At 37.6% G+C, this 22,800-nt stretch overlaps 1 protein-coding gene across 4 annotated transcripts in view; it reads right to left on the reverse strand.

Moving 5' to 3' along the window:
• TOP2B (DNA topoisomerase II beta) overlaps positions 1 to 22,576 on the reverse strand; it is a 61,359-nt gene extending 38,783 nt beyond the window's left edge. Inside the window, exons 1-6 of one of the 4 annotated variants that reach the window (XM_066555386.1) lie at positions 22,435 to 22,576; positions 4,752 to 4,925; positions 3,971 to 4,061; positions 1,951 to 2,014; positions 573 to 718; positions 75 to 172 (exon numbers count right to left, since the gene is read on the reverse strand). In XM_066555386.1, the coding sequence (XP_066411483.1) occupies positions 75 to 172; positions 573 to 718; positions 1,951 to 2,014; positions 3,971 to 4,061; positions 4,752 to 4,925; positions 22,435 to 22,509 (648 nt within the window). In that variant the 5' untranslated portion in view covers positions 22,510 to 22,576. The remainder of the gene's footprint in view (positions 1 to 74; positions 173 to 572; positions 719 to 1,950; positions 2,015 to 3,970; positions 4,062 to 4,751; positions 4,926 to 22,434) is intronic. The other 3 variants (XM_066555393.1, XM_066555366.1, XM_066555376.1) reach the window with 3 other exon arrangements.
• Between the last annotated feature and the right edge of the window lie 224 nt (positions 22,577 to 22,800).

A 22,800-nucleotide genomic window follows, 5' to 3' on the forward strand; every position in this document is an offset into this window, starting at 1 on the left:
AAATATATGTGTTCGATTTTAGGCCTGTAACTACAGCAAAAAAAAAAGGACAGAAGCTTTGACCATTTCTATACCTGCTTAAAGCTGTGTTTGTACTCCTTGCAAGCAGTTTCAACTGTAAACTTTGTACTAAATATGTTACAAAGTTTTGCACCATAGCCATTACGTCCACCTGAAAAAAACAACATACAGTAAACTAGGGTCAGTTTAAATTTAGGATAATACACCATATCCTAATTTATCAAATTTATTTTTCCCTGCATTTCAGAAGAGTTTAAATATTCATATACATTACAATTAAAATATAGAAGTATGCTTGTTACTCAGTAATGAGTACTGATATTAGGGATAAAAATGTAAAGTTCTCTGTAAATACTGGTATTGAAAAAAGAAGAAGTAAGATCTCAAGTAAGATCTTAAGTCTTTTTACTCTAATAAAGAGCTAAAGTAATGGTGACTGAGTAATCACCTGCTATGGAACAGAAAATAAAGACAAAAGAAGGGGAAGCATACTGAAGAGTCACACAATGGCTTAACAAATGAATAAAACAAAGCACATTAAATAGCCTTGCCTGTAACTTTCTTCTCATCATCATCATAGTTGCTGGACGTTAGTAGCTGCCCAAAGATTAAAGCAGGTACATATACTTTCTCTACTTTGTGTTCCACAACTGGTATCCCCTTTCCATTATTCCATATGCTGATAATGTTTGATTCCCTAGAAAATAGTGAAGACATTAAGCAAATGAATGCAATCTTGAAAATAGACTTCTGCATACCTGCTTAAACACAGTAAATAAAATTAACTACACAAAAATATAGCAAAAGACCATATTCTTACCACATTTACTTAGAGCGCTAACGATTTTAATTACAAAAAATTCCACTTATTTTTGCTTATTAGATGTCTTGGAAGAAAGAGCTTAATTGTCCATACATAACAGTATTTCATACAACAATAATAACCCCAAAAAAACTGTTTGAAGAGCTTTCACTGTCAACATGAACTGCAACAGGGGCCTGACAATTAGTGACTGAATTAAATTCAATATAGAGATGTAGCTTTTAAGGTTTCATTGAAGTCCATCCAGACAAGTTATCATCTGTTTAAAAGTGTAATTTCTGAGCTATGATAAATATTGTGACTTATTTTATGTATCAGTGCCAAAATCCATCAATATCTGGCATCATTAATATTTCTAGCTCTTACACAGGATTTTCATTTTTGAGTATTAGAGAGTTCAAAATCAGGCCAGGTCTAGCAAATTTAAACATTTACAATTTCCCTCCCACTCCATGACAGAAGTGGAAAAATCACTTCTCAGCATATTTATCCTAAAGGTTAGGTCTGAAAACTAGTTACTAAATAATTTATTATTCAGTTAAATGTCAGTGAAAAAGTACTACCAAAGGAATCCAATCAGCATCTATTTAAATACAGTATTTCTCACCTAAAATTATCTCTTCAAGTATTTAGTTTCAAAAAACATGGTAATGAAGTGTTTGCAATATGAAGTTTCAGTGTGATATAGATGACTAATTCAAACAGTCTTATCCTAATGCTGAAGGAGTTAACACAGAAATTCAAGAGGGGCAAAACTGTCTCACAAAACCTCAAAGCTGGTATTTAAGATTTGTAAAGAACCTGGCTGGCTATAGTTACGCACTGCCAATTTAAATTTATCACAAATTTTATGAACTTCTGGTTTTAAGTTTCATTGAAACCTTAACAAATGGTTAAGGAAAGCAATTATTATAAATTCAGAATGGTAGCATTTACTGTTAACCACTTTTAATACACCTCTTCATCTTAAAATATGAAACTAATGGAAACAATTCCAAAAATATTCTGTTTTCAAGAAATTCAATTTCATTAGTAAAATCATTTGTACAAATCTGAACTGCAATAGCACTGGCAGGGAAAGCAAATGAAAATATGCTTTTACTTACGGATCAATGGATATTTTAATACAAGTCATATTCTTGTCCCTCTGCTTATTGTCAGCAGCATTTACTATGAAACAAAGGAGTACAAATTAACACTTCATAGGCAATTATTAATCTCTGGGTCTGTAAAACTGATTTTATACATATTCCACCACCAGTTACAACAGTCCAGGTATTTCTTAATCTGGCAGCTCTTTGTATATATTTTGTATCTTAGCACTGGAGTCTATAAATATAACCAAGTATCTACAAGAAGATATTTTTCAACCTTCTTATAATTACTGATTCTATTTGTAGCAGTTAGACTAGACTATCTCAGAAATAAATATAGAAGTGTATTTTGTGAGCTCATGACTGTTCTCAACATACTGAGCACTTCATTCTTCTCTTGTTGCTCTTGTTTGGATATTCATTGCAGCAGGTATGTGAAAAACCCTAGAAACTTATATGCATCACCAGACCAGTTTACACATGGAAACCCACCAAGAAAGTGACATTCATTAAGGAGTGTTTTGACTGCAGCAAAAGCTCTCTTTAAAGAGCCTGCAAGATTTGTAACTAACAGTTCACACAGTTTAGGATCAAAACAAGGATAACTGGAAATTAACACTTATCAGAATTTAATTAAATTGCACTGCCATGTATATGAACTACAGAAAGCAGAAATGTGACTGTGGCCCTAAACATGAAAACACATTACAGTAATTTTCAGTTTCTGTCTCATCATCTATGAAACAGATGAAGGTAAAACCCCAAAACACCAAAGTACAATATCTTAGCAGCTGACAAGGACCTCAGTATAAAATCAGATATTTCAAAGCACTTTTGCTAAAATCATGAATTTTCATTCAAAAGCATGCATAGCTAAAATGTCCCATTTTCATAATTTTATTACAGTGTCCCCTAGCTCTCAAACCACACTCTCTGGAGCACTTATCAGTGCTTCATAAAGCAGCAATAAGCCATGAAGTACTACAATAATGACAGAATACTGATCTTCCTTCTGAATGGGACAGTATGGAAGTGGTCTCCCTAACATGAAAAGCCAAAAAACTTAGATCTGTGAGGCAGTACTCAAAACAGAGGTGATTAAAGGTTTTCATTCCCATGTTTATCAAATTAAGGAATAAGTTAAAAATAATTTAGAAAAAATATTAAGCATTATTTTCTGTCTAGGAAAGATGCACTGCCTCAAAAACAGCAATGCTGTAAAGCAATTTTAGCAATGTGGAAAAGTTGTGAACCTAATGAAGATCATGACAAAACTGACCTCAGTAGACCATAATTTAATTTATGTGGTAATCCTACCAATCCTTTAAACAGAATTTCATAAAAGCTCATAAGTGCAAGATTTTGTCAATTAGATCAGTTCAGAATACAGCACTGTATTCAGATATTCCACATCTCTACTGCTGATTAGCATGTGCCTGTCACCAACAGAATATCATCAACTAGTAAGTCACAGTAACTCAGAGAATTTTGACAAAATTTTCTGAAAATATTTTTTGTGCCTCAGTCATAGTGCTTTTTAATGCCAGTATGATACTAATTTATTTTAAAACTGTATGAAGTCTAGAAATGATCCATGAAAACTACCATCACTATCCCCCCCTACAGAAGGAGGAAGTTTTAACAATTGATGAAAGGATGATCTAAGTGAACACTCAGACATCTCAGAAGTTGCATTCTTTCAGAGGAATAATCTTCTTTCAAATGTCATTTTAAATTGTAGCCCTAAAAACACTTCACAGATTAAAAATCTTGTAACAATAGTGATCATAAAGAATGATCTAGTTTGGATATTCAGTAACAAATATTTACATTTTCTTACAAGTTCAGCTGAATACTTTTCTCTTTTAACCTGTTCTATAGTTCCAGAATGCACTAAATTTTTATACTCTATAATTTTGCAGGACTCAAGTCTGGGATTTAAACTTAGATACAAGTTGATGTACTTTGAGAGCACTCAAGAAAAGCTTGTACTCCACAATGCTAAAGCAGTATTATTGTTAAAAATACTTACCAAGAATTTCATCAAAGATCTTGTACAAGCCTGGAACAAAGGTAACTTCTCTGCAATTCATTCCTACATCTTCATCATAAACCCACATTAACTACATGGAAACAAAATAAAATAAAAGTATTTATTGTCTTGGTAAACCAGTCTATGATTCTCTAAGATCTATTTCCTTCAGGAACTTTCCTCTTAGAGTCTGATTACTGCAGCCATACAAGACAAAAGCAGGAGTCTGCAGAAGTTATAGCAGCACCCACAGGGATTCCATAATGAAAATCCATTATTTTCTGCTTGGCGGGGAACTCCCAACAGTACAGACAGTGAAGTTCAAAGCAATTTACAACTTCACAAAAACAACTGAAGAAAGTGCCAGCAGGAGGCTTAAATTCTCTGTTCTCTACCTAAACCAAGAGACCAAAAGCATTTTTGCACCTGGTATAAATGCTACTTACAAATATGCATAGATATGTGTGTGCACATAAGCATGTTTGTGAGCACAGACCTATACACACAGAGCTGTCTGTTCACACACATAGGTGTTTGTCTTTTGACTGGATTTCAGTATTTTTTGATCCTATCTTTTCAGATGAACCAAGCACTCAACTCCTTAAAGTAGGTCTTATCTCATCCCCTTCCTACACACGCATACATAAACAAGACCACAGTTTTTGACCATCTAATTCAGAAAACTGAGAAAAACAGAAAAGCATCTATTTCATAACCATAATAGACATTTCCTCATTAAAACAACAAAAACCATTAAGACTGTAAGTTTAGTGACCCTTACCTGAGTTAAGGGTTCAACTGACCCAATGTAGGTATCTGGACGGAGGAGGATGTGCTCAAGCTGAGTCTTTTTCTGATAAACTCTCTCAACAGACATCTTCTTTGAAGTGTCATTTTTATTAATGCTTTCTGAGTCTTCCTTTTTTGAAGCATTCATCTGATTATCAAATAACGTCTAAAAACCAAACCAAACCAACAATCAACCTCATTCAATCTGTCACTCTTGAGAAATAAACAAAATCTGACAGAGATTTAAATTACAATCAAAACTTGTCATGTAATTTAAATGTTAAGTTTTCAGATGTATTAAAATAAAACTATCCTTGCAACAGAGAAAAACCAAGAGATTACATGACAGATCCTTAACAAAATGTTGTATATTCAGCAATTTACTAAGCACAATAAACCAAAATAAGGAAACAACAGCTCAAAAGGCACCCATTTCTTCAGGTTAAGTATTTATAATATCCATTTTGTGTATAAGCACTTGAATCCAAATCACTGAATACTGTTCCAAATGGTAACAGCAATACTACACTTTTACATTATAGTCTGGACAATTCATTCAGCAGGACTTAAAACACTATAATGCCTCTCCTACTGGCTCCTCAATTACTATAATTTACATTCTCTATTGAAGTGATCAAACCTGATACAATCCCAGAGTGCTTTATGATGAGAGGAGAGACGTTATTTACAAGAGCATATAGAGGATGACAAGGGGGAATGGCTTCAAACTGAAAGAGTAGGTTTAGATTCCATGTTGGGAAGACATTCTTTACTGGGAGGCTGGTGAGGCACTGGAACAGGTGCCCAGAGAAGCTGTAGATGCTCCATCCCTGGGAATGTTCAAGGCCAGGCTGGATGGAAATCTGAGCAACCTGGTCTAGTGGGAGGTGTCCCTGCCCATGGCAGGGGGGTTGGAACTCAATGATCTTTAATTTAAAGTCCCTTCTAACCCAGGTCATTCTGTGACTCTACTAAATAAGCCAAGAAGAGAGAATCACATAGGCTAAAGTTGGAATTTAAACAGAACTCAAGCCTAATCTGTCTGGATTTTAAGAAAACTACCTTGAAGAACAGTTTTATGGTAAACTAACCCACTTTGGGATGGGGAGGGAGGTGAGATAAAGGGATATAGTGCACTTGCAGCAATTGATCCTGATAGATACTTCCTTGCCATTGAATGAAAACCACATAATAAAAGGTTAAACTCAGAACGACCAAATAAAGACTGGCCCTCTTCTGAGACAGTAAAAGCATACAAAGAGACTAGTAATGATGTTTTACAGTATGCATTCCTATCTATAAATCGGAATTATCTGAATTATCTTAAAAATGCCAGTAAATGTAACTTTAACTCACATGATTTATTTGCCTGGCTTGGGAAGATACAAGAAATTCTGTCTCCACCCAGCCAGTACCTGAAATTGCCTCCTTCTCTCAGAGGGGCTTTATCAACTCTGAAGCAGGTGTTACATGACCAGTAGAAACCATCACCAGACAAATAATGAGGGCAAAACCCACTTGCCACTCAGGCAAATTTTCTCCCTCTCATTTAGCTGTTTCCAGTATGTGTCTATATAAAGTAAATACAGGCTAAACTCCAACCTTCAATTAACCAGTCATCCTGCAAATTCTGTGGCCAAAAGAAAGTGCAATCACTTCTCCCTCGATCTAGCTTTTGTTGCAGCCTCAGATAGCAGTGAAAGCAAAGGGCAAGAAAGCACATAAATCCTTAGGAAAAAAGGAGCAAAGGATACTGAACTCACACTAACTTCAGCAGAATCAAAAAGGCCAAACACCAACCTATGCACACAATTTTCCACATATTAATCTCATTTATCTTCTCCAGCTTCTACTACTTAGGCTTTGATGCCTCTCCACCTCTCCCCTCCCAGCCCAGCCGGCACAAGAATAAAGCATTTATTTCTATTCATAACATGGGAAATTACCTTTCTCCTCCAGATTTAGAGATTACATTTTTCTAGTTTATTTATGGAAATTCTAGGAAGCACACTTCCAGAACTTCAAGAGAGGCAGATTGTGTGCAACAGTGCTGACAACGACCAATTATTTGGCCACAAGTAAGCCTGAACATGCCAAATGAGAGTAAAATTCTCTATTACCTACTCCTGCATCTGACAGCATCCAGAGGAAAAGGGGAAAAAACTCAGGGAACCTCACAACCTGGCACCAGCACTACACACAGCAGAGTTGGAACCAAAACACTAGCTGTCATGACTATTCTTCTGAAGTCTATCTCATTTTCTGGCAAACAGGGAAGTTGCAAAATCACATGGGTGATTAGAGGGCTTTGGTATCCAAGTTAATTTAGCCGTCACAGTTATTTGGTTGTAAACTGTGATAACCCTGCCACCAGCACTCTAAAAATATTAGCTGTAGATCAACTAAGCAAGCAGAAAAGGAGCAGAACTTTGCAAATAGATGCATCAAACTGATACATGGAAAAGGAGGAACAAGAATTGTTACTAAAGAAGCATTACCAATAGTTGCAACATATTTTTTTTTCATTGAAGTAGTTCTGTGAATGATGTCCAGGCTTCCAATGAGTTTCACTGTACATGTATAAATATTTTTTTTTATTTTATTACCATCTTTGATATCATATCTCATGGGAATTACCCTTAGCTCACTTACTGGTCCCACAGGTCTGTTAACACGGTTTTACTATGTTCACTTGTTCTGAAGGGACCGGTGACTAGCAGGAAAATAATATAATATTTCTCAAATTAAATACATGTTGGAAAAAATGTAAGAGAGGAGATGCAATTGATATAGAATGCAAAAGAATTCCAGGTGCAAAGACCATTAAAATCTTGTTCAAACAGAACTGCTCCATTTGCTCTCAATTCTTAGGTCGTAAGAAGTTTTTAAAGTCAGGGAAGTGATAGGCAGTTACCACATGATAGCTCTTCAGCTGACATGTATATCAGTATTATATTCTCAGGACTGTTCTGAGACAGCTCTCCAAAATGCTTCTACTCATCCAGTGTGTGAGGACTGGGATCTAACCATGCATCATAACTCAGCAAAGACATTAACACAAAGTGAGAACTTAAACTTTAGCCTAAAAATTTAGGTTACAATTTTCCTACCTCCAATAGCAAAAATGCTATGGGACAAGTAGAGTAAGAGTCAGAAGATTAGCAAAAGTCCATTTGATTGTGACCGAGTAGCTCTAGATTGGGAATAATTATTACAGAATAGAATAGTGGGAAGGGACTTCTACAAGCTATTTCCTCTAATACAATGCTAGGAAATGCATTTCTGCTTTCCAGTGAAAGTCTTACTGACAGCTTAGAGGAGTTTATACTTTCCAATTTATCAGCAATAAATGTAGAGTATCAAAACTCTATCTTCTGTTGAGATGATACTTTCAAAATGTTGTCACATTGATAGACAAGGGACAGCGTGCCGTCACGTTGACAGCTAAAGAAACTCTACTGCCCAAAAAGAGCTAGCCCTGCAGAAGTGTCCCTTCTTGGGGACACTTGAGGTTTGTTGTAGGACAGCACTAGTAAGGATCCTCTGCTACTGTACTCCCTGGGACACCTATGTCCATTATTGTTTATAACACACTCACTGGAATACGACAATGTACGATTCAAGGAGGGAGAAAAATACACAAAGGATCAGCATAACATTTCTCCTTTCTGCTCAATGATTTAAAAAAAAGGAAAAAAGTAGTCTTAAAGAACTTCAATAAACTTTAATGCTATAGTTTTTATTAAAACATCACAAAACATGCCAAATTAAATGTTCATTTCATTGTCATAGAGAAGGACAGATTTTATTCACGATGTATGATTTTATTCATACAGTATTTCAAGAATCATACATATTCTGCATGAAAAAATCCTCGTCTTATAAACATTCAGAACTTATTTTAACATGCTATTGAAACACAAGCATAAAAGCAAAAGCCCAAAAGTATTCAACTCTACAGATGAATGTAATTATGCAGGTATGCAAGGATGAGAAGTGCACAGAACTGCAATTTCCCAGGCCAAGCATTTTGGGCTGTGCTGTACCCAGAAAACCAATTCTGAATATCTTTATCTCCATCTCAAATGGACATTTTTAGAGTTCAAGTGATACTTAGAACTCATTCCAAAGAAGAGAAAATCATCATCATCAAACAGGACAGAGATCTATGGACACAAAAATCCTCCACAGTCTTCACATTTTGTGTTCCTTGATAAAAAAGCAAAATGAAATTTAAGTGTTTTCAACTTCTGAATTTCTACTACTTAAAATACAAATAAATCCAACAGGAAAGTCCTCCCCCATCTTTCTTTTTTTGTTTCAAACTGGGCAAGCACTTAACCACAGTGCTGTTTAACTGACAATCTCTGCTGTATATTTTGGAACTGTCTCAAGAATGCCTTTTGTATTCTGTCCTGTATGAAAGATCTTCATATTGTCAAAGCTCCAATAACACTTCTCAAAACAGCATCAGCTGTTGTTTCATGAGAAAACCCCTAAAGAGAATTAACCAAGTGTCACAAAGGCCTTAAGTCTTCTGCTTCACAGTAAGACTGCTTTTTGCTTGTTTGTTTGCAGGTGACCCAATGTACAAGGTCTGCTTTGCAATTTCAAATGTTGCCTATTTTTTTTATTATTATTTTTATTATTTTTTAGACACAGTGTATGACTTTCCCAATGCTCTTGTGACATTCAAGACTTTACAAATTCTTACTAACCTTGTGGAGTTTCTAACCCTCCAGACTGATGATAAACACACACATATGGGTTAGTCAGCAAGACAACCATGCTTAAGTAGTTTGGAAAGCTACAATCTATTACACTATTCATCCTCTTTCAAAGACATGCAGTCAAACTTTATACAGTGACCTCTGATGGTGCCAGCTTCCTACATTGCTCTAAAACACAGCATAGTGACAACTGGATAGAAAAACCCCAATTCTCAGGTGACAGCAATTGCTGCACAGGTTACCACATCACCACTATCATGCATGCTATCACAACCAGGTCTTATTGTGGCAACTGCTTTCCCCAGGATGACTGAAATGTCTGCAGAGCTTCCCTTTTGAAGGTGTTTTGGCCATGAATTTATCTAGTACTGTGTGAAAGCTGCATTCTTTCCTTTGGTGATCTCCATAGCCAGAACCCAAGTAGCTGCTGATAGACAGTTTGGCAACAAGGCTTTTACTGTCTACCTTCAACCCATGAACTCACATATCCTGCTTTGGCATCTTCTTCACATTCTGCCTTTTTTTTTTTCATGTTGTGTTCTCACCCATTGACATTTCCGTGTATAATAAGGCATGTATGACATCCATATTAAGTTAGATTTTTATTGCCTTTTTGTAATGAAAACCAGGTCACGTTATCTTTCTTTGCGTTTCGAGCCACCGTGCTGAGTTTGGTTACTTATGCTGCAAACAGCTGTAATTAATACAGCTGAATCTTAATACACACATGATATAGAGAGTTTGGCAGCACCAGAGAAAAGCTATTCCTATGTAAAGACACAATAACATATAAAGCTACAACAAAGAAGGCAGGTTTCATCATCAGTTTCAATCTTGCCATAGCTGGAATATACATCCTTGCTTTGACTTCTTACTTTAAGTGAAGGTTTTGCTCTTACATAAGTAGATTAATTCCACAACATAAAAAGTTGAAAAACCTGAAAAATGTTAACATTAATGTCTCTCCCCACTTACACAAACTTAATTTTGTACTGGTCACTGTTATAGCCTCCTCCACTGCAAAATATCTCCATACAACAACAAACCATTTTTCTTTAGTCTGCCCATTCCTTCTTATCCCTGTTAGGTGGCAAGAAAAGGGCCCATTCCCTACATTGGCAGACAAGCATAAATGAGCCTAGAAGAGAATATGTAGGTGAACGAGAAGTTTCCTTCCCTTTGGCTTTGTCTTTTCTGCCTTAAACTCATAAAAATTCCCCATATAATGAATACTCCTGATACATGCTCCTCAATTGGCAAATGCAGCCCTGGGACATAACAATTTAGAAAAGTACATGCCATGTGCCCTACATTTCCTTAAATAAAGTGTAGGATAAGCACATTTAGTGGGACAAGACAGTAAATTTTGAGTGTAATTAAGCTGTAAAACCTTGGGAGGTTAATTAAGTAATGAAATCCACAGATTACAGTTCAAAACAAAACTACCTCTTCTGAGGGAGATATGCTGTATCTACAAAAAAAAAAAAGTGTATAGGTGCCTTATGATAGTTACTAGGGAATTTTATAGATAACATGCTCTTCTTGACTGTAGTGTGTCATACTGGATCATAATGGCCTCTTCTAGCCCCAGAAAAATTGACAAGGAATACAATTTTACCTAAACATTTTGCAATCTTCCCAAAGAAAACTCTGTCTGAGAATACCTCCCACCATGCAAACAAAACTGGAGGGAGTTTCAAAATAAACCACTCTCCTGCTGTGTTTAACAAATGGTTGGGCTCTCCTGCCAAGATGAAAACACACAAAAGTAACAGTTCCCTTTTACCACAGCAAACTTCCATAGACTGCCGCATACCATTAGTGACATGAACTAAATCTCTCTATCACATCCTTCCCAAAGCTGATAATTTCCAGAAAATTCACCCAGAACTAGTCTCACCAGTAAGACTAATCCATCTGTTCATTTTAAATTCCTAATTTTATTTTTTTTAATCTCCTGATTCTTACACTTCACTCTGAACTCTGAAAACATCATATTACATGGAATTTAGTGATGATGATCCAGTTATGGAATAGCTTCAGAATGATCAGATTTCCCTCTTAGAGAGAACCAAAACTATTAATTGCTGCCCAAAAGGCAAAATTCCTTCTTTCTTTCCTCCTCTGTTCCCTACAGTGAAATCAAATCCACTTCCCAACAATCTGGTTCAGAGAGCAAAGACAGCTTTTCCCCATTCTTCATCAACCAGAAGCAACCAGTTGTCCACTAGCTCACTCTTCTGAACAAGCTTGCTAGAGAATCAGACAAGTTAGTGGTGCAAGGAAAAAAGCAGAAACATACAGCTAGGAGGATATGGTTAAAAAAAAATCCCACACTTTTCAACAGGTATTGCTAGATTGCTTAGCTGCATGATGGAATGACACTCTTGGAATGACAGAGTTTCATCTTCCTACTAAATACCTAAACACCATAAAAGTAGCATCATTTTTATTTCAGGATTATTGATACACAACATAGAGGCACACAAGACTTAAATAAAAATTTAGGGATTTTCTTTCTCCATACTTTTTTAAGAATAACACCTTTGTGCAAATATGTATGCTCACTGTAATTACTTCTGACCAGAAAATGATGTATATTGTTTTAAATGTGAATTAATTTTCAGTCATATTAAGTTAGTACAGCAACAGTCATGCTTTATTTGGCACAGGCTCCTACACAACCTGCAATACATTCAGATCGTGATCTTTACTATGTACTTTAAAAGCAGGCGTCTAACATGTGCCCTTGCATGATGCCAATTAAATTGAATTTTATTGCTAGATTTTTCTGTTGGTCTGAAATGTTTTAGTTGTCTATCCACTGACAAGTTCTATTCCAATACTAAACATTTTACTGCTCACACGGTATCAAAAAGTACATAATGGATGAGCTGGTAACAAATTAATCATTTAAGAATCTCTTATTTCCAGCTAGAATTCAGAGACAAACAAGGGAGAAAACACTCTAACACAAAAAGGAATTTGTTAGTGTCATACTTTACGACACCTTATGGCTGTTTTCTTACAGATTCTGGTAACAGTGGTCTTTGGAACCACTGGCTGAAGCTGTTTGATGACAGAATCCCCAAATCTGTTTGGTCCACTGTTTCACCAGCCAGCTCACACGCAAGCCCTCCACTAGCCACGAAATCAAAAAGTTTCATGTTCTGACATCTGAACTTCAGGTTATCAGTATCGAGCTACACCTCTTTATAACTCTTTATAACATCCTTGACCTTTTCCTAAGGCTTTACTGCATGACTAGTTTGAGCACTGTGAAAGTATTCCAGACTCCCAGCACATTTCCATTTCCCAATTGCAAGGATTACTTGCCACAACCTGATAGTCTTTTGTTTCTGAATAACAAAATCTTTGAAACCCATACAGGCTGTATGTCAAGTATCACATTGGCACTGTGATATTTTCTTTCAGATGCTCTGGGTCCTATGGCCAGCTTGACCCATACCATACTGCAAGGTATTTTTTTCCCTGCTGACTTATCTTCATTATTAACAAACAAACTTTAGAAAAAACTTTGGGCAGGACTAAGGCAACATTCAAGATGTTCATGCTCCAAGACAGAACCTGGAGAGAACAAATCCAACAGGGTAGTTTTTGACTAACTGGCATACATGAGGATTTCATTCTGCAGAGCACCCCAAACCCAGACTTTTCTGGTTAGGCTCTGGACTACCACTCACACTACATGAGTAATAGAGGAGAGCCCAAATAGCATTCAGAGGTTACTGATCCAACTGCACTCTTCAGTAGGAAGCAATCCTCTGCTGAACAAGAGAAGCAAATTCTTAGACTCTCACAAATGTAACAGCTATCAGTATACTAGAATTTGTTTATAATAACACACCTTTATGTTATTTGCCTACCTTGCATTGAAATACTAAAACACCTTGACTGTGATACATGGGTTTTTCATATTTTAATACACATGGTGCCCTAAAATGGAATGCAATATGATCAGTAGAAACTATTAGAAGTCTCCTCCCTGGAACCTTCCACAGAAAACCAACAGCAACATATTTACCTTAAAACAAGGCACCACATAAATGAAAATTAATGAGCTTCTTTCCTTTAAAAAATCTGTCCCAAACATTGAACAAACTCTACCTATTCATACCCCATATTACATTTGGTCCACACTAAAAACTACTTTTTTATAATTAGAAGCACCTATAGTAAGACAGCCACATTTTCTGGTATTCTCTAGTTTAAAAAAATCTATTTTTTTTCTGCTACATTAAAATAAATATGAATCCAGTGTTCCTTAAAAAAAACTTGAGTTTAATTGCTCAGCTCCTACTATGCAACATCTACTCCTCCTCTGGAGACTTTACAAGCCTTGAAACGTTTTATAAGCCTCATAAATATACTACAAATTCTAGTCTCATTCCTGTAGTAAATTCCATGAGAAAGGAACAGAGGGTTGGTTTTCCAGACATTGACAGCAATTTAGAAGGAGGAAAACAGATGCATCAATGAGTCAATAAACCCTTAATGCTGTTCCAAAACTCCCCTCTCTTCCTCAGCCACTCATCCTCCCACAACATTCCTACAGAAGTCATTAGGAAAAGTCTTTCAGGATTGTTCATTAAAAGTGCTGACAATCTTGAAGATCATCAAAACTCTACCCTTTAATTTGCTATTTAAGAATTGTGTCTTGGCAGGCAGAAGAATCAACCTCTCCATAAAAGGTATCATATAAAAGACTCATAAAATAACTTCAAATATATTTTGAGATTAATTTTTAAGTTGTTTTGCATTTTCATCACCTTTCTGTTACCTGACATGCATGTTTATCACTCAGCTGGCAAAGAAGAAAGTCAACCTGGCCTATTCTGAAAGATTTAACTAATATCAGGAAGAGCAGGTTAACACGATACAACTTTAGGTTTGTTTTTTCCCAAGCATCTGGACCATCTGCCTCTGTCTCCACCATCAAACCAGTAAGGAACTTCTTCCTCTTCCCCCAGCCAATTTCTCACATGCTTGTACAGTCTCCTATTTGAGAGTTTGAAAAAAACCCTCTTCTGTATCTACTTAATACCAAAAAAGAGTAATTGCCTCACTTCTTGCAACTTCTCTCCTCCGAGCTGCTTGCCTCCCTTTTATTCCAAGATTGTGACAAGACACCTCAAAGTTTTCATGGCGATGCTTAAACACAACAGTTGTGGATAAGTTAGGATCACTAAACAGAGTATGACAAAAACCACTACCTCAGCCAACAAAAAGCTCGGTGCTGACACATGGAGTAACAGCCTGGATGACTTCAGGCAGCAGAACTCTCTATATCAGCTGGACTGAGACAAAGTTATTTTTCCCCAGACACCTTGCCATTCTTGTACCTTCATATTATGGCACACAACTGGGGAATAAAACACAGGACTGAAATGCTCACACACTACTACACTATCGTCCTTAAAAACTCCAAATAGCCCGGAGCTACCATGGATTACACAGCTGGAAATATCTCCACTGAAGCTCACACAGTCCATTTCTCATAAGTAAAGATGTCCTGCTTAGGGGATGACCCAGAATTCTAACTGCTCTTATGGAAATATTACATATCAAGTTATCTGGTTGCAAGAGCTTTTTTTATTATTTTTTTTCCTCTGCTTTATCTCAGCTTCTTTTGATCTATAGGAAAATAAGTTCTCACTGTTATCTTATGGCTCCTGTATTTTGTCATGACAAGAAAATATTATTTCTTGCTCTCTCCTTAAAGATTCCTTCAGAGATTGAGAAAGAAGGTGTGAGTTCTTGGCACCTCACTAAGGTAGACATTTGCCCAGTTTTTAATATGTTTGCTCTTCTCATAAGTTTCCAATGTCTGAAGAAGGAACAAGAAACCCAAGACTAACTAGGCCCACTCATTCAGTAAAAAAGAGAAAAAAAAATCAAGATGTCGTATCCATGAGAGGAGGACTCTTTATATCTCAACTGCAATTCTACTTCACAAATCAGGAAAAAAAAGGTAGATTAAGCATTTTAATCCTTTTTTACGTATTTCGGGGTTTTTTTCCCTTTAAGGTAGCTTTTCAAATTATGTCCAAAGGAAAATACAGATTTGATGTTTAGGTTTGAACATTTCAAACATGTTCTAGCTCAAGTAGATTTTACACTAACTTGGCTAATACCTTTTTTGATTACTTGCTGAAAAAAACCCACTAAAATTGCTAGATGTGCATAGTGTAACAAATACACAGATTTATCATTTTCACAAAATAAAAAAAAATAGAAGCAATAGCTTACTTTCAGTGGCAAACTGTATTTCTATGCAAATTGGAATTGCATTGAGACACAGACAGGATATTAAAATAGCTTTATTAAATGAAACTAGATGAGCTGATATCATAGAATAAGTTAACAACTCACTTCAAAACACAACGTAAAAAGACTTAGTTCATAAGAGTAAAAGCATTTGCAATCACAGTGAAATTTTAAAAATAGCAGATCTGATGTTCACTTGTCAAGGAAGGGACCAATATTTTCCTGCTTTTCACACAAAATTTTTGAGTACTCTTTACAGAAATACTTGAAGAATACGGGTAGGAAACACTTTTGAATAAAAATTACTAAGAGCTGGTTTATCACTTCGCTTACGAGAAACAGTTTTCTTCTGTATTTGGAACACAAATAAATATTTGGTGTTTGATCTTGACACCTTGTTTTTATCGCTAGAACTTAAACCATAGTTGAAATTTTAGTACTTATTTTCAAAGTTATGTAATAACATTTTATACGCTTTCATTTAGAATTTACTTTAAATCTGGAATAATAGCCTTAAAAAACATTCTTCCAAAGTACTTGTGCTCCAGTACAAGTACTTGAAAAGACACCACTATGTTTCCAAGCATGCAATTTTCAAAAGAAACTTCTTCACACAGTTATACACATATAGAACTATGTATTCTTTTTCTCAATCTGCTTTTGAAAACATTCACAAACCACCTATTTAATGCAGAAAAATATTTTCACTGTGGGTGGCTTGCAAGAAAGTTACTGCTTCAAATGAGAATTAAGTTTTCTGCAACAGTTTTCATTCTTAAGTTTTCTATATTTAATCTATTATATAATATATATAATTTATATAAATAAATAATAAATAACTAATTATATTATATAATTTATACATATATATATATATATATATGTATAAAACTCACTCCCAGGGATGGAATCACTCCCATCCATCAGCTATGAATCACATGTGCTGCTTTTAATTAATTGAAACATAAACATGCATTTGCAGACTGCCTTTGCACATAGACACACAAGACAGTTTAGATGCAAGGTAAAAACCTACTTCTGGAAAAATAAAGTCAATGCAAATAAAATACTAAATTTAATCAGTAATTTTTTCAGACATAAGGTGTCTATCTTAGACTACTTGTACGCTCTTTTATTTGGAAAGGTTACTTAATCTCTCCAAATAAAATAATTCCTTACTTACTAGCACAATACAGCCACAGGCATCTTAGAAATTAAATGTACACACACACAAGTCTCACAGGTCAAATATTAACAGAGGGCATGCGCTCAAATGTATACCTTTCCTCCCTGAACACCTAAAGTAATCACCCACAAACCTTCTAAAATCAATTCCTCCCCAAACCCTGAGATACACATCCCTTTCTAGACTTGGTTACAATTGAGCTCCCCACTCCTATGCGCCCATCCCTCTTTCACCTATGGCAGAAGAAGGTTTCCTCCCAGCTCGGAATACACAGGGTGCAGAGGCACATTCTGAGCTGTCGGACGGGCTCAGCTGCAGGCAAAGACGTGGCCCCGACCCTGCTCCAGTAGCAAGCCTCCACCTGATATCACCTCTACCACTTTGATCCTGCATTATTCAGCACTCTGACGAGGAGAAGACTGGACAACAAAAGTATTTAATGAATGCTGGTGTGGAGGGTAGAGAATAAGAAGCAACCTTTTTTTTTTTGGCCGGCAAACCAAAACACCTGAGGAATCCCTCTTCAGAACTATAGTGTCTGACTCACCCAAGTGAGCCACAAACATTTCCCTGTGGTGCTGAATACCCAGGGAAGTCATGACATCTCTTTACAGCACTGCCTCCTTAAGGGCAGCAGAATCAGAAATACTACAGGACCAGGAGGGAATGCTGCTTCTCCTCGACTGTTAGATATAGCTATATAGCTCAAAGCCTACAAAACACATTCTGTTTAGTAAAAGTAAATATCAATAAATTGGGGCAAGTATTTCAGGTCTGACCTTCCTTTCATTGTATAACTGTGAAAAAAGGAGGGGGAGGGTAAGGACACACAGGACAGGAAACCTCCCAGTTCTCTGGTCACCATAATAGCAAAAGACGGACACTCATATAAAGGAAGAGAAAAGCACTGAAACAAGGCTTGGCAACAACACAAGAGTTTTCCCCACACCCCACCACAGCGTAGCAGAGGAAAGATAAGCTAACAGCACATGTAACAAGTGTTACATATGTGACAACTGCGTCCCGGCCCAGCTGCAGCCAGGGGAGAAACAGAAGGCCTGATCCAGATAAAGAAATGGAAAGAACAGAAAGCTAATTCTGAGCTCTGACCTGGGCCCGGAGAGGCAACTAAAGAGGTCTAAAGGACTCAGGAGAAGGAACTTCAGCCGCCTACTCCTCCTTTGAAATGAATAGCATAGTAATGAACAGCAATAAAAAGGATAAAGGACCATTTACCCTTGGTTCACCTCTAGGACAGTATGCTTATTTCTAAAAACAGAAGAGTTCATTAAGATTTGTTCATATTGCTGACCATACCTACCGACTGTTTGTACCTGAGGCAGGCAGAACCCTGATAGCTTATAGAAACAGACCCGTGACAGAGCAGTAACACAATGCAGCTCATGGGTATGCTGTCCCAGCCCAGCACTCTCCCTCCAAGCACTACATGGGCAGAAGGGAATTCCTGCATTGCTCCTCCAAAAACCCCTGCTCCCAAATCAGAGGAACGATCAAAGCTCAGTGTAGCAGTGATGGGCAGATCCTTGGGGCAGCAGAGATCCAGGTCAGATTTCAGATGCAAAAAACCTACCCATAAAGTTAAAAACCACCCAGTGCAGAAGCCATAACCAGTGAGTAATGGCACATCACTAGAAGTTATTGGACATTATTCAAGAGGAGCACTTGTTTTAACCCTCTCAGAACGCATTCAATGCCAAATCAAACTGAAAGTCATCCCTTTATTAAGCTAAACATATTTCATTTCAAATGAAATAAAAGAAAGACAAGATCCCTTTAATAGGATTAGGGTGGGCTTTATTTGTTGGTGCTTTCTAAAGAAAATATATTGAGCCTACTATCTTATCAATTACATTCACTCTTCATATTTTAAAAAAATGACAGTATTAAGTTAAAATTACCTTATTTTTAAGGTAAACTCTGAATCTTCTGAAAGATGCTTATATTTGAATTTAGATTATTTGAAAGGCTGCTTCTTTTCACTTACCAATATGCAGCTACCGTATTTATTCAAAGAAGTATAACCCAAAAATATGCAATATTTCCACCTACTAATAATATACATTATTTCCATTCCACTCCATCTAAAGAGCAGATACTAATGATATTTTTTAAACGAGAAGTCACATGAACATTCAGCATATATTCACTTTAAGCTAGCATTTCCTAGAGTCAAAACCTGTCCCTTTCACCAAGGACAGGAAAGTGGAAGTAGTGTCCAAAGTCCTAAATTTTTATCAGCACTCTCAGCTTCCATTTATCAGGCTCATACAGCTCTTAGGGTTGAGGACAAAGTCTTGAAAACACTGACAGAATTAAGTGATTAAATGTTACTTGTTTGAAATACTCAGTTTTGTGGGCAATACCATTGTATCAGAACCAATGCACTTCAAAGTGTTACTTACAATGACTTCACCTCCACTATAAAAGGCATATTTATAAAAACAAATTAAGTACTATTACTGCGCCATTACAATTAATTTTCTGTGGTTCCTAAACACACACAGAGGCTGAAGAATTATTTCTTTTGTTCACAGTAAGTTTTTCTATCATTAGAAAACGCCATTATGTTTCACCAATGAAAACTCTCCTAGTTACAAATCCACGCTTTGTTAACTCTTAAGAGTTAAGGTATAAAGAGTTAGTTAACTCTTAATACAACTTAGCACTTTTCTGAATGACACTTGGAGATTACCCACCAAAAGTAATTTATATCACTCTGTCAAAACTCCAACTTCTACCAACTATCAGAGTGCAGAGCAGAGCTGCATGTCAATTTCAGAAAATCATCAACCAGACCAAGGAAAAAATGAGCTATTAAAAAACCAAGCAAGTACATTTTATAAATCAGAGGTTATCTTGGTTTGTCTCCAGTAAAATAATGCTAGATTATTTTCCCAATACACATGTTCAGTTTTTGTACTCTCATGTGTTCCCATCATTGGTAATTGTACCTAACTAGTTATATTTCTTCAAGTCCTGTTACAGCTGAAAACACAGATGACTTGCTGTTTGTTTCCATGAACATTTAATTCTTCTTTCTTTTAAAAGTAAAATTAGGCATCACCTGATGCTTGTATGATGTCTCATCATGAAACTCACTCTAGGGTAAATTCTCTGTTATAGGAAGTATCTTTCCTTTTTCACAACTGCATGTAATTTCTTTCCTACCTACAAGCATGCTCTTTGAATCACACCCAAAGCTGAAGTTGCACATGCAACTCTTTACTAAAATGTGACCAACTAGGTTATGTATACAGGATCTGCTAGTTTGAAACATAAATTAACATCCCACCAAGTTTTAAATGATTCCTCATTTTTAGGGCCAGACTTTCTTCTGTTACCCTTCAATTGTTTAACTCGTGGTCTTATGAAGAAACCACAAACTACAGAGAATACATTACTCAGACAGAGAAGCATCCTGGTGGTTTCAACACACTGGTAAGAATTCTAAAAAAAAATCAAGGTGGTTTCAAAACGACCTACAACTGAACGGCAAGTGGTTGCATATCCAGGAGATACATGGCAAGCAGATTAAAGCCAGACAGCTGAAACTACTCTCTCCCTACCTCTGTCCCTCTCACCCTCCTCAAGGACAGCATATGATAATCTGCAAATGAACCACCACCTAAACCAAGAGTTTTTTCAGCCTGGCACACAGGTCACGGCCCCATTCAATTCAGTGCTACAACAATATTGTTCTTTTGCATGCCAGTGTTCTACAGCTGACATGGAACAGGTCTGGTTTTAGGAGCAGGCTCAGAAATCCTACCTTCACAATTTAAAATGCACATGAGAGAAGAAAGAATGTCCCACTGTTTTCTGAAAAAATAAATGAACAGTTTCAACTAAAATCCGATTATTTCCCTACAACTACTCTTGAGTTGACAAAAACACTTTTAACTTTTACTGCTTTTAGAGAATGAAAAGTTTGATCATTTCCAGTTGTAGGAAACTGTTGACTCACCATAATTTCAACCCCATTACATTTAAGAACATGTTTCAATAAAAATGCCTATTCAGTAATTTTCACACTTCATTCTGCAGTTTTCTGTATGAGCTGTAAAACTTTCAATTACTTGGTCAAACCTAGATGGTAAAATCTTAATTCTGAAGAGCCATCCAAAGATCACAGTTGATAAATATTGCAAAGTATTGTGAAAAGAAAGGAGAATAGCTTCTCAACTTAGACATGTTCCCATGGCTAAACTGTGTGATTTCAAGTGGCACAACCAGAAACATACAGATTTTTTTTTAATATACCTTTCCATGCCAGCTTTTTAAAATCAAAGAAAATTACCAACAAAAAATGCAGTAATTAGATCCATGGATATAGTCCACCATCAGAATACACACCATTTGTTCACTCCAATAATACTTCGTTTTCAACAGCTCCAAGATGTAGAGGGACACAAGAATAAGTTTGCTGTTATTCTGTTTAATAGGACTCGTTAAAAGTTCCCACCTCTGGAAAGCACATGTGTCTGATCAAAGATACCTGTCCACCAAGATCTAGTGTCTTCTGCTTAAACATTAAAGAAGTTACCCCTCTATGCCGAGCAGGAGAAAGGCGGGGGAGTTACCGATTGGCTGAACCAGACCCCTTCAGGTCACCTTTGCTCCTCCTTCCTCTCAGGTCTCACCAAAACCTGAGAGCATCCGCTCTTACTACTGACCAGGGGAGCACCTCAGCACTGGGAGCCAGCACTCTCAAAGGACTATAAGGAGGCTCAAAAGGATTCACCAGTTCTAGAGACAGCTTCACCAGCACCCTCTCTAATCTTAATACTTCCGACCAACCCAGGAAAGGCAGTAAAACACCCCCTTCTTGGGTCTGTTACAGAGTTACAACTTCTGGAGGATGATGAAGTTGAATGCCAAGATGGAACAGCAAGCACACAGCTCCTGCTTCCTGTCTCTGAAACTTGGGAACTTCAGGTATTGTCTTCACACACAGTTGGAAAAGAAAATGGGATCAACACAAAGACCCTCTGCTAGCCTGCAAAGGCTTTGCTCTAGGAACAAGAGGCAATACCCACAACTCTGGCGGGACGACAGACAGACAGACAGACCATATCTCGCTTTGGAGGACAGCGACTTCAAGACAGCCCTGATGACCCACCCGCCACCCCCGGGAGCTTCCCACCTGTTTGCTCAGAGTGACCTCTTCCCTACGGCTCCCAGCACCCCGAGAAGCCCCCAGAGGGATAAAATCTCCCCTCCTGTAGCATCAATTCCAAGCCCAGTCTTCCTCCTCCTATCCCGGAGCCCTCCACAGAGCGGCGGCTCCACAGCGCTTCGCTTTCCACGCCAGCCCCCAGCTTCTTCCCTCCTTTCAAAGCCAACCCGCGCTCTTTCCACACACGCAAGGGACGCAAACAGAAATAATAGTAATAACAACAAAACACGAGTAGCAAAACCCACGAACAACAAGATGCAGCCCCACAACTTACCACCCAAGTCAGTCCCCCGCTGCCGCCGCCGCCGCCGCCTCCTCCTCCTCCTCCTCCTCCTCCAGACTTTGCCATTTTCTGCCCGTCTCTCCTCAGCCGAGGCGAGGGCGCTCGGAGGCGGCCGGGAGGGCCGGCACCGACACCGCGCCTGGGGCCGCTCCGCGCCCGCCCTTCCCGCCTCGCCCGCCCTCACCGGAGCCCCAGCACCGAGGAAGGGCGGCCGAGGGGCCCGCACAAAGCGCCCCTTCCGCCGGCGGGGAGGCAGCGAGAGGGTGGGAGGGAGGGCCCGGCCGGGCCTGCGGCTCTCGCTAGTTTAAAGGGACGACGGGCCGGTCCCTTCGCCTCGCGGCGGCAGCGGCGGCAACA

The sequence above is a fragment of the Molothrus aeneus genome, chromosome 1, assembly GCF_037042795.1.
Source record: "Molothrus aeneus isolate 106 chromosome 1, BPBGC_Maene_1.0, whole genome shotgun sequence".
NCBI classification, from domain to species: Eukaryota; Metazoa; Chordata; class Aves; order Passeriformes; family Icteridae; genus Molothrus; species Molothrus aeneus.